The sequence below is a fragment of the Peromyscus californicus genome, unplaced genomic scaffold, assembly GCF_007827085.1.
Source record: "Peromyscus californicus insignis strain IS unplaced genomic scaffold, ASM782708v3 Scaffold_19__1_contigs__length_69161282, whole genome shotgun sequence".
Classification (NCBI taxonomy): Eukaryota; Metazoa; Chordata; class Mammalia; order Rodentia; family Cricetidae; genus Peromyscus; species Peromyscus californicus.
Window position 1 is genome coordinate 62,352,658 of NW_026294491.1, and position 15,790 is coordinate 62,368,447.

The 15,790-nt window shown below is 47.5% G+C and overlaps 1 protein-coding gene across 11 annotated transcripts in view; it reads left to right on the forward strand.

Annotated features, from left to right (window-relative positions):
- The window catches only part of Trerf1 (transcriptional regulating factor 1), a 45,311-nt gene extending 31,804 nt beyond the window's left edge, over nt 1-13,507 (forward strand). For 6 of the 11 annotated variants that reach the window (XM_052745518.1, XM_052745522.1, XM_052745526.1 and 3 more), the window contains 3 exons: nt 4,771-4,974; nt 7,274-7,521; nt 10,418-13,507. In XM_052745518.1, coding sequence (XP_052601478.1) covers nt 4,771-4,974; nt 7,274-7,521; nt 10,418-10,739 — 774 coding nt within the window. In that variant the 3' untranslated portion in view covers nt 10,740-13,507. The remainder of the gene's footprint in view (nt 1-4,770; nt 4,975-7,273; nt 7,522-10,417) is intronic. The other 5 variants (XM_052745520.1, XM_052745524.1, XM_052745521.1 and 2 more) reach the window with 1 other exon arrangement.
- Nucleotides 13,508-15,790: the final 2,283 nt, after the last annotated feature.

Consider the following 15,790-nt stretch of genomic DNA (forward strand, 5'->3'; position numbering starts at 1 on the left):
GGTACTTGCTGCCAAGCCTGGTGATCTGAGTTCAGTCACTGGGACCACAAGATGGAAGGAGAGAACCCACTACTAAAAGTGGTACACACACACACACACACACACACACACACACACACACACATACACACACACATAAATACTGAGAGGCAAGTGAGCATTTTCTCCTAGAGGAAGTACAAAGGGGCTCCCTGAGGGAGTGATGGGGATGGTCGGGGTGGGCGCGGCATAATCACTTGCTCAACAGGACCTCATGAGACCGTTCTCTCTTAGAGGAAGATCGGAGGAAAGTGTGCCTCCTACCTTGCTTTTTGAGTCTGGGTCTAACTGGGATCCAGAGCTAACTAGAGAGGTTAGGCTGGCTGTCAAGTGATCCCCTGTCTCCCCCTTCACAGCTCTGGGATTACAGGCATATGCCACCATGCCAAACTTTTTTAGTGGAGTCTGGGACTTGAACTCAGGTCCTCATGATTGCAAAGCAAGAACTTTACCAACTGAGCCATCTTCCACACCCTCAATTCAACGTCCTTGTCAAGCTGTGTGAGCTAAGAATGACTTACCTGGCTGACTTCCTGATTTGCTTAAGAAAGAACTCTGTAGAGAGTTTTGGGAGAATCAGAAGTTTTATGGGGTGGGGGAAGGTGCCTGATTGACACCACACATTTAATACCTTGTCTTCATTCCTTCACTGCTGTCAAGAGCAGCCCTGACACTCAGACGTGTGTCTTTGGCAGATTCAGGTTGAAAGTCTGTATTTCAGTTTCCCTGTTTCTTGAAGCCTGGGTATAAAAGCGCCATCCTCCACATCCGTATGCAGTCCAGGGCCAGGCGCCATGTTAAATATCGATCCTCGGGCTGGAGAGATGGCCCGGGGTTAAAAGCACTTGCTGCTCTCCCAGAGGAGCTGGGTTTTATTCCCAACACCTGCAGAGGGCTGCTCACAACTGTCTGTAACTCCAGGTACAGGGCGTCTAACACCCTCTTCTGGCTTCTGCAGGCAGAGATGCTAGTGGCGTACACTCGTGCGCGCGCGCGCAGCGCGCACACACACACACACACACACATACAATTATATCAGATAAAACTGTGTACACATATCTGTCTGTGTGTATCTCCTCCTTCCTCCCGTATTTGCCAGATTCCCATCTGAAGTCCTTCTAAATGCTTCCGTCCGCAGTGCATTGTGAAATGACTGACATGTGGCTACAGAGTGCTGCATGCTGGGCTCTGGTCCTCCTATCTTTCTATCTCTGAGTCACTTTGTCTTGATGATAAATGTGTTGTGAACTTGTACAGATTGCCAATTGAAATAAAAGCCCATCTGAATTCCTGAAATATGCATAACCACCATACGGTCGAATTCAATCTGTAGCTTTGTGGCTACATGAACTATGTCATCAGAGTTCTTAAGCCAATAGATGGCATTGTACGAAAACTGTAATTATAAGTACCATGGAACAAATGCCATTGTTGTCAAAAGTTTTATTATGAAGCATGTTTCATAAATGCCAAACTGGAGACCACAGTCCACTTAATAGCTTGAGACTACAAAGTCCCCATTCTTTGAAAGTAGGCGTTCATGGTTTTGCCTAAGACTCTGCATTTGAAAGGTGATAGATGCGTACAGAAAGAAGGCCACCTAAGTAAAATCAGCCTGTGTGTTCTCCACTAACAAGGGGCCTTATTCTAGAAACTGTTCCACAATAGGTGCTGGGCTTGTATCAGTTCACATTGACTACATAATCATTACTACGGGTGGTGGTGGTGGCGCACGCCTTTAATCCCAGCACTCAGGAGGCAGAGACAGGTGGATTTCTATGAGTTCAGGCCAGCCTGGTCTACTGAGTAAGATCCAGGACAGGCACCAAAACTACTCAGAGAAACCCTGTCTCGAAAAACAAAAAACAAAAGCAAAAACAAAAACAAAAAATCATTACTAACTGGTCAATTAACTGGCTGGAAACTGGCCATTTCTTACACATACCATGCTAATGCAACCTCTTGAATATACCTCTACATGGTGTTACCCGTGACTGTCGCTGAAACGGGGAAAAGTGGGAGCTGCCTCGGGTTGGCTGGTATTAGCTCTGTCATTCTCCCACAGCCCTCCCCTAAATTAAAACTGGAGAGAGGCCACATATGGTATTGTACAGTTGTAATCCCAGCACTCAGGAGGTAGAGGCACAAGTTAGTCATGAGTTAGTCTAACTTGGAATACATAGTGAATTTTAGGCCAGTCTGGACTATGGAGTGATACTTTGTCTTAAAGGGGGTGAAAAGGAGGAGGAAGGAGGGGCTGGAGAGATGGCTCAGTGGCTAAGAGCACTTGCTGCTCTTCCAGAGGACCCGAGTTTGATTCCTAGCACCCACATTGGGCACCTCACAATTGGGCACCTTTAACCCCCAGCTCCAGGGTATCTGATGCCTCTAGCTGCCAAGGGCACCCACATGTACACACCCACATAAAGATATACACATAATTTAAAAATAAAAGTTAAAAAGCCAGGTGTGGTATCACACACTTTCAATTCCAGCACTTGGGAAGCAGAGGCAGGTGGATGGATCTCTGTACTTTCAAGGCCAGCCTAGTCTACGTAGTAAGTTCTAGGCCAGCCAGAGTTATGTAGTGATGTGACATTGTCTGAAAAAATAAAAATAAAAATAAAAATAACACATGAGAGAGGAAACCTGTGGTTTCTGGATCCGGGGTACTGGGCTGCGTTCTCAGAAATCTTCATTCTTCTTGGAAATTCTTGCTTCTAGTTTCTGAGAATCAAAGGCTTGCCTCGAGCTGCCTGGCAAACTGGAGCTTGCCTGCTGTAAACAGTGGGTGTACAGGGAGGGCCTGGCAGAGGGTAAAGCAGCTGGGCATACCTTCTGTTTCCTCGTTTGTACCATGGGATGACTGTTTACAGGCTCTTCCATGGCATAATAAGTATGCAAGCCTCTTGTGGATGGTAAAAATGTAGCTAGAATAAAAATCTATATCAGAGAATTCCTGTGTCCTGGTCCTCAGCCGCTTCTGAGCATGCAGGAGCCAGCCACCTTCACTCTACCCTGGGAAGACAGAGCAGAGTCAAGTAGCTGCCCAGGCAGGAAGTAGATGAGAGTTTCTTAAAATCCTGTGTTTAGCCAGGCATGGTGGTGCGCGTCTGTAATCCATTCATTACTTAAGCTGAGGTAGGAGGATTGCAACTTCAAAGCCAATCTGGGCTACGTAGTGAGGCCTTGGCTGGGGGGAGAGGGAGGGGAGGGAGGGAGGGCATGGGGATAGGCTATGCTTAAAATTCCAGCACTTGAGAGGTAGAAGTAGGAGAATCAGGAGTCAAGGGCAGCCTTGGTTATGTAGCCAGCCTGAGCTACATGAGACCCTGTCTAAAAAGGAAAGAAAAAGAAGATGGGAGAGATGGCTCGTCATTGGTACCCCAGCACCCACATTAGGCAGCTCATAACTATCTGTAACTCCATCTCCAAGGAATTGCCTGCTCTCTGGCCTCCTTGGGCACTTCATGCACATGGCACACATAAACTAATGCAGGTGTAAACACATACACATAAATAAAAACAAATACATCTCTATTTTAAAATCAGATTAATCCCTGAATTCTTTCCCAGCCCTACCCACACCATACTGCTCAATAACTTGCTACTTTAATGTCTTATTGTATGCGTATGAGTGTTTTACCTGTATATGATGCCTCATGCCCATGGAGTTCAGAAGAAAGCTCAGAGCCTTGGAACCCTGTGGGTGCTGGGAATTGAGCCCGGGTCCTCGAAAGAGCAGCAAGTGCTCTTAACTGCTAAGTCATTTCTCTAGCCCCCCACCCCCACCTAAAGTTATTTTTATAAAAGATTTATTTTATTACTTTATGTGTATGTGTTGTGGGCCTGAATGTGAATTCTCTACATGCACCACATTCATGTACGTGCCTGTAGAGGCCACAAGAGAACATCATACCACCCTCCAACTAGAGTTACAAGTAGTTGAGAGTCCTGAGAGCTGAACACTGGCCATCTGCAAAAGCTCTTAACTGCTGAGCCATCTCTCCAGCCCTTATTTTATCTTATATGGGTTATGTTTGTGTGTCTTTATAAATGTATGCCACATGTGTGCAGTGCTCAAGGAAGCCAGAAGAGGGCATCAGATCTCCTGGAGCTGGAGTTCTGGAGATTGTGACCTGTTGGACTTTGAGCTGGGAACTGAGCTTAGATCCTCTGAAAGAGCAGCAAGCTCTTTTAACGGGCAGTCCATTGTTCCAGTCCCTCCACCTGATTTTCGAGACAGGGTCTCTCCATGAGACTGAGGCTTAACTTCTTGGCTAGATCGGCTGGCCAGCAACCTAGAGGGATCCTGTTGTTTCTACCTCCCAGCGCACGCACACACACACACACACACACACACACACACACACACACACACACACACAGAGCTTGTATCTGGGGACTGGAGCTGGGACTCAGTCCTCATGTTTGTGCAGGAAATGCTTACCCGCTGTGCTGTCTCCCGCCCCTAGGTAGGGCATCTTCATATCTCTACCCTCTGCCTGAGCATGATTTTTCTATGAGGGGTCATGGGGGGACCCAAAGTGCAGCAGGGAGAGGGCTTGAGCTCAGGATCCCAAGTGTCCAGAGACCAGCGCGGCAGACTGTCACCTACCATAGGAAAAGAAGTGACAGCCCCAGTGACCCGTGAGCTCCTGGCTTATGATTGTTGTCCACCACTAAAAATACCTTTTGGGGATATCACCTTCTTGCTTTTCTTAACACCAGACGAGTGAAGAAGAAGAAGAGGCAGAGGAGGAAGAGGAGGAGCCCGAGGAAGACAGGAAATCCATAAAAGAAGAGGAGAGTGAGGTGCCCAAGTCACCAGAGCCACCACCTGCCCCTGCCCTGGCTCCCACTGAGGGGCCACCCACGCAGGCCGTTGGCCAACCATCAGGCTCTTTCATCTGTGAAATGCCCAACTGTGGGGCTGTAAGTATCTGTGTTGTCCCTGGCTCTGGGAGACGTGAGGGTCATGCAGCTGTGCCTAGTTCTAAGAGCAATGGACACCTGGCAGAGGTCACGCCATGTAGCTATTTCTTTCTTAATCAGCTGGGCCAGGGGAGAGTTGACTGTGAGTGTCCTCTGTGGAGCATGATGCTGCATGCTGGAGAACTTAGAGGGGCCCTAAAACCAAGTGTGGTGGCACAGGCTTGTAACCCCAGCACTCCGGAGGAACTGAGACTTTGAGGCCAGCCTGCGGTATATAATGAGACCTGGTCTCCAGGCAAAACCCAGAAAAGGCTGCTGCCCTCAGGAAGTGTGTGATTGACAGCTCCACAGTGTCCAGGCCTCCAGAAAGTACACTCGTGTGCTGTACGGTCTCCTGGTGCCTCTCTGCAGGCCCTCGGACTATATGTCAGATTTATCTTGTCAGCATGCATTTAAAGTCACTGGAAGAGCCTGCCAGGGTTTCCCTTTCCCAACACGGTGACTCTCAAAGCCTAACACACTTGTATGGACAAGTTCCAGGGGTGTCACCCCCAGATGAGGGTGCCCCTCCCTTCCCAGGGAGCACATTGTCCTCAGACTTCTTTGCTCGTCTAGTGTAGAGTATATTGAATGTTGTGTATGGAGTCTGCCGTTTAAAGAAAGTCTTTAAAATGTTTACATCCTGGCTGGGCAGGTGGCACACGCCTTTAGTCCAGCACTCCGGAGGCAGAAGCAGGCTTCTCTGGTTTGAGGCAAGCCAGGACTACATAGTGAGACCCTGTCTCAAAAATAAATAAATAAAATGTTTATGTATCAATACGGAAAACTCATTTTATTTACATTTTTTAAAAAGAAAATGAAAAGGCTTTAAAAGAACAGAGGTGTAGACATCTTTGTTCACTTCTGTAGAGAACATGAGAACTGGCCAGCGGGTTGGCTGCTCATGGCCTGGCCTCTGTGCTGCATCTCTGCCGTTTGCCCAGATCGCTTTGGTTCTGAGCTAAGATGTGACTAAGTGACAATGTTTCTTGGTAAATTTGTTCAGAAATTGGGTACTTTTTCAATTCATGGTTTTTGGGTACAGTAAATGTTTGGGTTTGGGGTTGTTTGCCAAGCAGGGCAGAAAATCATCTTTTACTTTGCCTAATCAGACATACTCAGCAAGATAGACATCCTTAATGACGTTTTAAATCTCTTCAAGGTCAGTGTGGTAACCCACTCCATGCCTAACAACAGAGGCTGGGTTCAGTAAATCAGAAACAGACTTGTTTTTCTGTAATACAATAAAAAGGGCCCATGAGCAAAATGGAAAAAGGGCTATAGGATTTAGGGTATGGATTATATCCCTAGAATTCAGAGGTTCTGGACAGAGGATAATTTGGTCCTGTAAGGACTGGGAAGGGGGGACCCACATCTGGTGGGAAGAGGCCACTAAACACCCGCTGTGCATGGGGAAGTCCCCGAGTATCCAGCCCCTAGTATCCGTAATTCTTAAGCCAAGAAGCCCTGTTGTGTGTCGGTATTTGTACAATTAGCCAGGCGTGTGGCGCACACCTGTGCTCCCAGCACTTGGGAGATGCCGGCAAGAAGATGAGTAATTGAGCGACACAGAGAGGTCAAGGCCGCCTGGATTGTAGATTGAGACTCAAAGTCATCGGTCCGCATATTTCCGGCCAGGCATTGTGATACACGCTAGCACTCAGGAGACAGAGGCAGGAGAACTGGCTCATGTTTAAAACCAGTCTGCTCTACATAGTAAGTTCCAGGACAGCCAGACCTGCAGAGTGACACCATGTCCCCAAAACTATAAGAAAACCTGGCCTCTTGCTTAATCCTATTAAATTTTGGGGGTCTTAACCATGACTTCTGCAGTGCTCTTAGGTTGCGGGACAGCTCCGAGTGAGAGCATTCACCTAGCAAGTGCTCGGGCTCCATCCCTAGCATCGCAGAAACCAACAAGAATTAAAACAATGGGTTACCGAGGGAGGTTCTAACTCCTCTCGTTTTGCACATGGCAGGGGGACTTGAAAGCCAAGTAGGTTCAACAGCCTCTGTTAGTTGCAACAGAGATAGAATTTAGAGCTAGACGCTGGGTCTCCTGGCTTCGAGGCCATAGCTTTGTCCTTGGTGCTGAGCCACACTGCCTTGGGCTCAGGTTAGACCACTGAGGAAGTGGTTGGGGTATTAGAGCCTTGCTTTCTATGCCGCACGCCCAGGGTTTGCTTGTATGAACCGTGTGCTGTTTCATGTTTCACATGTTTTACCACCGAGTAACTAACAACCCTAATTTCCTTTTCAGGACTGTAGATGTCATGTGACTCCCTTTCTTCCCCAGGTGTTCAGCTCCCGACAGGCACTGAATGGCCATGCCCGCATCCATGGCGGCACCAACCAGGTGACCAAGACCCGAGGTGCTGTCCCCTCTGGGAAGCAGAAGCCAGGTGGCACCCAAAGTGGGTACTGCTCAGTAAAGAGTTCACCATCTCACAGCACCACCAGTGGAGAGACAGACCCCACCACTATCTTCCCCTGCAAGGAGTGTGGCAAGTAGGTACACTGGAACCAGGGACCGAACCCAGGGTCACAGTGAATGCCTGTCCTGTGGGGGCTGTTTCTCCAACTAGGGGGAAAAAAAAAACCAGAGTCTCAGGGCTCCCCTTGATACCATCCATGGGATCTGCAGGTAGACCTTCGCACTACCTCTGTTCATGCCTCTGCGCACAGCAGACATCACTAATCGATTACCACATTCTCTAACATCACATTAAGGTGTCCTGTCCTCTGTATCATGATGCTGCAAGCTGGCACAGTGAGTTGATGAGAGCCCGTTCACGTGTAACTTAAAACAGCAGCTGAGGGAGGAAGCTAACAGTGGGTAGGACGTTAACAGCTAGTGTCCACACATACCTCACGTGTGTGAACTCACTTAATCCTCACGGGGAAAACTCCACCCAATCCAAGTTTTCATGCTTATTTTATAAATGAAGATTTAAAGTCAGGTAAAATGACTTGTCTCACGTCACACTGCCAGGAAAGCAGAGCTGACATTTAACCCTTGCTCTGTCCGGATGCAGTGCCTGGCTTCCCCACGCTGCCCCAGCCTTCGGCTTTGTTTTGCCTAGCTGCTTTACCAAGAGCCAAACTAGTGGTAAAATGCATGGCTCCTTCCTAGTTCCCTTCCCAGTGAGTCTGCGAAACCTCAAGGCTCTAGCGTCATCATAGCTTAGAGGCCATTAGGGGCGGGCCTTGCTGAGTTTCTCTTTATAATCTCAAGGGTCCCAAACACAAGCAATGGAGAGCTGCCTACCAGTGCCTCTGAAACTGTCAGGAAGATGTTCCTAGTACCATAAGTGAGGCCAGTGGGGACCTCTGTGTCCATGTCCTCATAGACTGTGTCAGGTGGGCTGGAGAGCTGGCTTAGCAGTTGGGAGCACTGGTTGCTCTTCCGGAGGACCTGGGTCTGCTCCTGGATGGTAACTAACAACCATCTGTAGCTCCAGTTCTAAATCTGATGCCCTCCTCTAGCATCCATGGGTGCTGCACACATGCAGTGCACAGAATTACATGCAGCCAAACACCCATTCTCATAAAATAACAATAAAATAAAAAGGATAATTGTGATATTTAAAGGCCGGGTGGTAGTGGCACTTGGGAGGCGGAGACAGGAGAATCTCTGTGAGTTTGAGGCCAGCCTGGTCTACAAAGCGAGATCCAGGACAGGCACCAAAACTACACAGAGAAACCCTGTCTTGAAAAACCAAAAAAAAAAAAAAAAAAAAGTGGGTATAAAGCATGTGAGCCTTGCAATTAGAATGGGTCCCATCTCAGGAAGTCTCACTGTGTGTACAGATGTGCGTACATTTGGACAGGGGTGCTTGCCTTATATTTCATGTTTCCAGCTGCCATTCAAAAGCATGCAGTGAGCATTTTCTCTTGTCTTGCCTCTTTATGTTATTTGAGATCTTTTCTTTCTGTTTGACTTTCTTTGGTATTAGTGTGTGTGTGCCCATTGTACATGTCAGGACATGTGGGAGGCCAGGGGACAGTTTTGTGTAGTCTGTTCTCTCCTGCCATCTTTATGTGGGTCCTGGGGCTCGAACTCAAGGTGGTCGGGCTTTCTCAGCAAACACGTGTACCAGCTGAGCCTCTCACCTGCCTCTTTTCCTATCAAAAGTTCGAGTAAGACCTTACGAAAACTCGAAATGCTTGCTGGGGTTCTCCAGTTAGGACTAACACTGAGCAAGTTCATAGACAGCCTCCTGCTGCTGCTCATGTTCCCTTCCAGCATGTCCAGATAGAAGTCCTCAACCTGGTGGACGGTTGGCTGATTAGCTTGGGAGAGTCACATAATCGTATTTATGCTACTCTTTCTCCATAAGCACAGGCTCATACCTGGGCTAACTCCTGAAAATGGCTAGACGGCAAATCATACAGAATGTACAGGCCATGCTGTCTCAACACCTCGTCCCCACCATATCCCAAAAGCAGTAGGGAAAATCGACAGACACAGCTGTGTGCCAGTGGCTAGAATAAAAAGGCTGGACCCTTGATCTAAACAACCTGGCATCCTTTTATCCAGGGTTGTGGGCACCATTGATATTTTGCATGATTCCTTGCCTGGGGGAAAAGGGCTGGCCTTTAAAATAAGACATTTAACAGCGTCCTTGGCCTTTTTGTGGTGCTAGACAGACACCTTCCAACTCAGATACAGCAATCCAATGTGTCTCCAGACATTGCCAGATGTTTCCTGGGAGGGCACAGCCTCTCCTGGCTGAGACCCACTTTCATTCTAAAGAAAACAGTATGAAATGATAATTCTGATGGCCCAGAGGGGTCTGCAGCAAAAAGGAGTGGTAGATGGGGCTTGGCAGCCCAGCACAAGAAAGCCTGAAGGCCACTGGAATCGGCTGCACAGGGTTACTGGTTCAGTGAGGTTGAAGTGGAAGGGTCACGAGCCTCGTTGGAAAGAGTGGAATGAAAAAGGGGTGCATCAGGTGTGTGTGGACATATCCTTAGTGGACTTGGGCTGGAAGAAGAGGCCCAGGAGCCAGGGGTAGGAGACGGCTTGTTATTTGTGGTAGGACCGTCAGAACTCATCAGCAAGATTTGGGATTCTCCAGTGTAGAGGGTGCTTTTAATGATGGGAACAGGAGGTGGCCGTAGGAGAAGCAAGAGCGCCTGCTGGACTGAGACTAGCCAGACAGGACAGCCCAGAGGTCTCCATTAGCACAGGGAGGAGACAGGACTCAGCATCAGTGATTTCCTGTCCCCATTCTTCTTCCTAATAATGCCCAGAGAGATGATTGGTCACAGCAGGAGGGAGCCACCCCAAACCAGACCTGCAGCCTGCATCCCCCCAGTCCCTGCAGGAAAGGGTGATCTTTATCAGCAGGAACTCAGCCCTCCCCAGAGTCTCACAAGCTGCTCTCTGCCTCCTTTTCAGGGTCTTCTTCAAGATCAAAAGCCGGAACGCACACATGAAAACTCACCGGCAGCAGGAGGAGCAGCAGAGGCAGAAGGCTCAGAAGGCAGCTTTTGCAGCCGAAATGGCAGCCACCATCGAGAGGACTACTGGGCCGGTGGGGGCACCTGAGCTGCTGCCCCTGGACCAGCTGAGTCTGATGAAGCCGGTCAAGGACGTGGACATCCTGGACGACGATGTGGTCCAGCAGTTAGGGGCCATGGATGAGGCCGAGGTGGTGGGCACGGATCTTCTCCTGGATGACCAAGATTCGGTTTTGCTTCAGGGTGATACAGAACTCTAAGCCCCTGTTCATCACCTAGAGACACAGAAGCCACGGCCTCCACCTTCATCAGTCAGGAAAACCTGGACTTCCTGCTCCTTTGAAAACCCTTTTAAACTACCTGTTTAAAAAGCGGTCCTTTTCTTCAGGTTAAGGGAGGGGAAAAATCCAGTTCTTTTCTCTTTTACCTTCTTTTAAATTGTTTTTGTTGGGGGTTGGGGGGAATAAAAAATTGGCACAACTATCTTTAAGAGGTGTCTCATCTGGGCTGTGTTCTCACGAGGCCGTTTCCCGCGGGGATGAACCTCACGTGCGTGTTGCTTTGCTCTCAGATGTCAGCCACCCTGGTTGCCTTTTATCTCCAAACTTGCTGTGTGTGTGTGTGTGTGTGTGTGTGTGTGTGTGTGTGTGTGTGTGTGTGTGTATGCATGTGAGCGTGTGTGCATGTGTGAACGTGTGTGCGCGCGCGTGCATGTGTGCGTGTGTGTGTGTGTGTGTGTGTGTGTGTGTGTGTGTGTGCATATGCGTGTATGTGTGTATAGGAAGCAGGTTACCCCATTCATGCTGGGACTTTAGGCCATGTTTTTCTCATCAAGAATTATTTTTATTCAGCTCTGACCCACTAGAAAGCATTCTCTTGGGTCAGAAGAACCTATTTCTTTCTTTCTTTTCTTTTCTTTTTTTTTTTTTCAACATGGTTCCTGGCCAGTTGAGTTCTGAACTTACTTTGCACCACTTGAACATACTGTGAAACCTTTCACTCCGATTTGCTCTCAATTGTGTGTGCTGGACTGAGGTTTGCCAAGATGTTAGCTGCAGAGAGGTAGTTTTCTAACACATAGAAGTAGCAGATGCAATGGAAACTGCTTTGAAAGCCAACAAAAATGGGCTCAGATTCAAGTTCGCTACGATGCTTGCATTCAAATCCTGAATGTATTCGTTACAAGTCACTTACCAAAGCGATTGTGGACTTCTCTAAGCTACATGACTCTGCTCTGCCCCTGACAGCAGGGGGCGCCATTTGTACTTGAAGGCAATAAACCTGTAATCCTTCAGAAATGTCCTTGCCCAGGCTTTTGGGCTCAGTTGGGCTGACCCCCTCCCACTGTTAATGCACAGTCAGAGTGGAACCTGCCCTGGTACAGAGGCGCTCCTGTGAGCCCCCTTTCTGTGTTCATGGCCTGTGGCCTCCAGGCCAGATGTCTTCAGGTCGTAACCCTCCTTGAGTAGACTAGTTCCCCAGTTCTATGTAAGTGTGGCTGTCATGTTGGGCCACTGTGCTGGCCCATGATCAGCTTGGCATTAGAGAGGAGGGAGTGGGGCTGGACATCCTTCACATGGGAATCTACAAAACCATTTGGCACATACTCGGGGCCAGGGCACCGTGGCCCACCACAGCCCCCACTCAGGCAGTGGCTTCTGAGTCTCAGGAAAGCCACAAACAGAAGACTGTTTTCAAAGATTCTTTCCCTTTCCATCACTGTTTTTAGAACTATCTTGAGGTCCTTTCTAGGTGATGGTAGGGGTGTGTTTTCTTTGCTATTGTTTCAAAGGGTTATTGTAGCCTGTGTATGATCTCAGAAGTGTTGAGTTAAAACCTGCCTGGGCATTGTGCACGAGCTCCCTTTCAGAACTATCCAGCTGCCACTCGGTGGTGGCGGCAGACCGCAAGGCCCCATCTGCCTTTACGTCTGGAAAAGCGTAGCCACATGAAAGAGCAAATGCCCAGATGACTTTAGGAAGTCCATGCACTCCTTCCGCTTGGGGATTTGCCCAGTTTGAACCCTTAGAAATAAACTGACCTGCCACCGCCAATATCCAACGCATAATGTAATTTTGATTTTTTTCCACGCAGTATAGCATAAGGAATATTTTGACTTGAAATAACCAAAGAACTCCTCCTTAATGAGACAGTTCACATACCTGAGTTAGTATTTCCCGGCTATCAACTTAGAGAATTGACTTCCTATTAAAATATTGCACTTTTTTTTTTTCTGGAAATGATTCTACCTGCATGTGCGTGTTGTGTTTTACCTGCCCCCCACCTCACCCAGCCCCAAAGAACTTTTCTTCCTAACGGTTAATGTCTTCACATGGCTCCTGGTTGACGCAATGGTTTTTCAGTAATGAACTTAGACTCCCTTTGAGAAAGCTTGTACATAAAAAGTTAACAGATATATTTTATGGAAAAACCCATCTTATTTTCAAATATATTTAACTGCTGTTATATTTTATTAGAGGAAGGTTGTAAATATTTTCTAGGAGTTCTATTGTAAAGAAAAGTATTTTTGAAAAAATTAATGTAATAAAAAGGAAACCGTTTTTAACTAGTGGCTGTGACTGCTTCCTGCCCGGCTTCTGCCCTGTCCTGTCCTCAGCCAGTGACTTGCATGCCTTCACAGCAGGATGTAATTCAGGTTTTCACTGTTCGAAGTTGACATCGTAGTTTCCAATGTGCTTAACTGTATGTTCCTGGAATGCCGCTCCCTCGGTTCACAGCAGACGCTGTGTGTAATCTACTTATGGTCTTTCTTTTGTAATGTGTGTATTTTTAATAAGGATTTTATGTAACATTTTGGCAAAAACAAAAAAATGAAGAGGACAGTATTTTCTATGAATTTTATAATAACATTTTGCTAAAAATGTTTCTTCCTAGGTCAGTTTTTGTTAAGGTGAACCAAAAGTCTTATTTTCCAGGGGTTTAAAAAAATAAAGTTTGAAGCTGGAAAGCAAAGTACTATTTAAACATCATATGTAACAAATGAATAAAGATGTTTTATAGACCTGTCCTTAAAAGGTGCATTCCTTAAATTAAAATAATAACGATGGTGATCTGAAGTGTCCTGTGCTATCCCCTGTCCTGGACGGTAAGCGTTGCCCTCTCTGGAGCATCCTACACTGTCCCCTGTCCTGGACGGTAAGCGTTGCCCTCTCTGGAGCATCCTACACTGTCCCCTGTCCTGGACGGTAAGCATTGTTGCCCTCTCTGGAGCATCCTACACTGTCCCCTGTCCTGGACGGTAAGCGTTGCCCTCTCTGGAGCATCCTACACTGTCCCCTGTCCTGGATGGTAAGCCTTGTGCTGATTCTGTTTTGATTTCTCTTTTTAAATGATCATAGTGCATTTGCAGAAGAGGAACAGGAGGCTATTGAGGAAGTTCCAGAAACCTGACCATTCCCACAGATGGCCATTCACCCGGTAGACGTATAACCAAATACACAGTCACATTTGTTTGTGAAAACCTGACTCAGTGTTTGAGCTGCCCTGAAATAAACTCACCTTTTGGAGTCTCACTCGGCTCGCTCATTCCTTCTTTTGGCCACACACAACTGGACACGGGGTCAGTGCTGGCTCCGCCGTCTCGATGACGTCCGTGGACAGTGGGTTTAGTCTGCTGGTCAGAGACTATTCTCATTAAGTGCTCCTGCCTGGGAAAACAAGGACTGACCTTGGCTCCTCGGGTAATCGATGAGCCACTTGAAGACGTGCCATTCTCCAAACTGAAGTGTTCAGTCTCAGCACTTGGAAAGCAGAGGCAGGCAGATCCCTGAGAGTTTGAGGCCAGCCTGGTCTACATAGTGAGTTCCACGTCAGCCAGGGCCACACAGTGAGACCCTCTACCCACCCCCCGCCACACACACACAAAGCAAACAAGAAAGGAAATCTTAACTGTAAGTCCTCAACAACAGCTGTGTCCACCCTGATTGATTTGCATTTTAATACGAATTTCCAAAATTTTATACGCATTTACTTTTTAGTAGTCAGCAGCAAACTTGAGAAAAAATTTGAAAATCTGTGTTTTATACAGTTTGCCCTAAGTGAAGCTTCCTCGTTCAACATCTTGATCTTCTAAGCCCCCTCTTTTAACTTGAATTGTAATCGTTCTTTTAGATGATCCTATATAAAATAACAGCTGGTCTAGATGCAGCACACATACAGCGAGGATTATAGCTGAGGCGGCTTAGAGGTCAAGATTCCAGTTCCACCACTGCACTCAGTCTCCTCATGAGTCGCTCTGTACTGGACACTGTGGAATGTAGGAATGCTAAGATGGCTGTGCTGATTCCTTCACCCAGAACTGAATACTGAACAAGGCATATGGGGGGCCGGTCCACTTAGCCACTGGACGAGCAAAGTGTAACGTTATCAATACCAGGAACTGCCTCACACACACACCTCCAGGGTAAATTATAGCCAGCACTCTGCAGGCACCCGGTAAAGCTTCTCTGTTCTCCCAGGTACACTCTGTCTAAGAAAGAGCACCCATTCTTTTTAGAATGGAAGTCAAATTTGAATTCAGCAAGGTTCATCTTCCCCAGGCACAGCCGGTCAGCTGAGATGGGTTTTTAATATAATTAGGCATTTTAAGGAATTGAGCAATACATCCATAAGAGAAACAGACATGATCTATGGATCACAGATATCTCTACATAAAAGAACTGTAAAATAATATTTGGGGAAAATAAAAATAATAATTCTAAACAACAAAAGCTCTAGAGAGGTGGATTGCTTCCTTTATGCAAGAGAGGCAAAGTTGAGTACGGATGTGCTTGCCTATGATCCTAGTGCCTGGAAGGTGGAAGTACTAGGGTCAGGAGTTCAAGACCAGCGTCGGCTACATAGCAAGTTCTAGGCCAGTCTGGGCTGCACAAGACTCTATCTCAAAAAGAGGTGGTGAGATGGCTCAGCAGACAAGGGGCCGGGTCGGATCCCTGGATCCCAGAGTGGGAAGAGAGAACCAACTTCTGAGAGTTATTCTCTGATCTCCAGGACATGACAGTCAGGAGGCACACACACACACACGCACACAGAGCGTACACATACATACATACATGCATGCATAAAGGGAGAGAATGAATCTTTTGAAGGGGGCTCTCTTCAAAAACAGAACAATTGAAACAGTCGAAACAGGGTGGAACCTAGATCTGCTTACTCCTGCTTTCTGGGTCGGAAGCAGGGTGCCCTTGCAGGGACTCTCTAGAACTGCTCCTCTCAGTGGGGTGAGATGTCTAAAAGTTCCGGCTGTAGGAAAGGGAACTGTAATATCTGCCCAGCTTCAGAACGCTGCTGG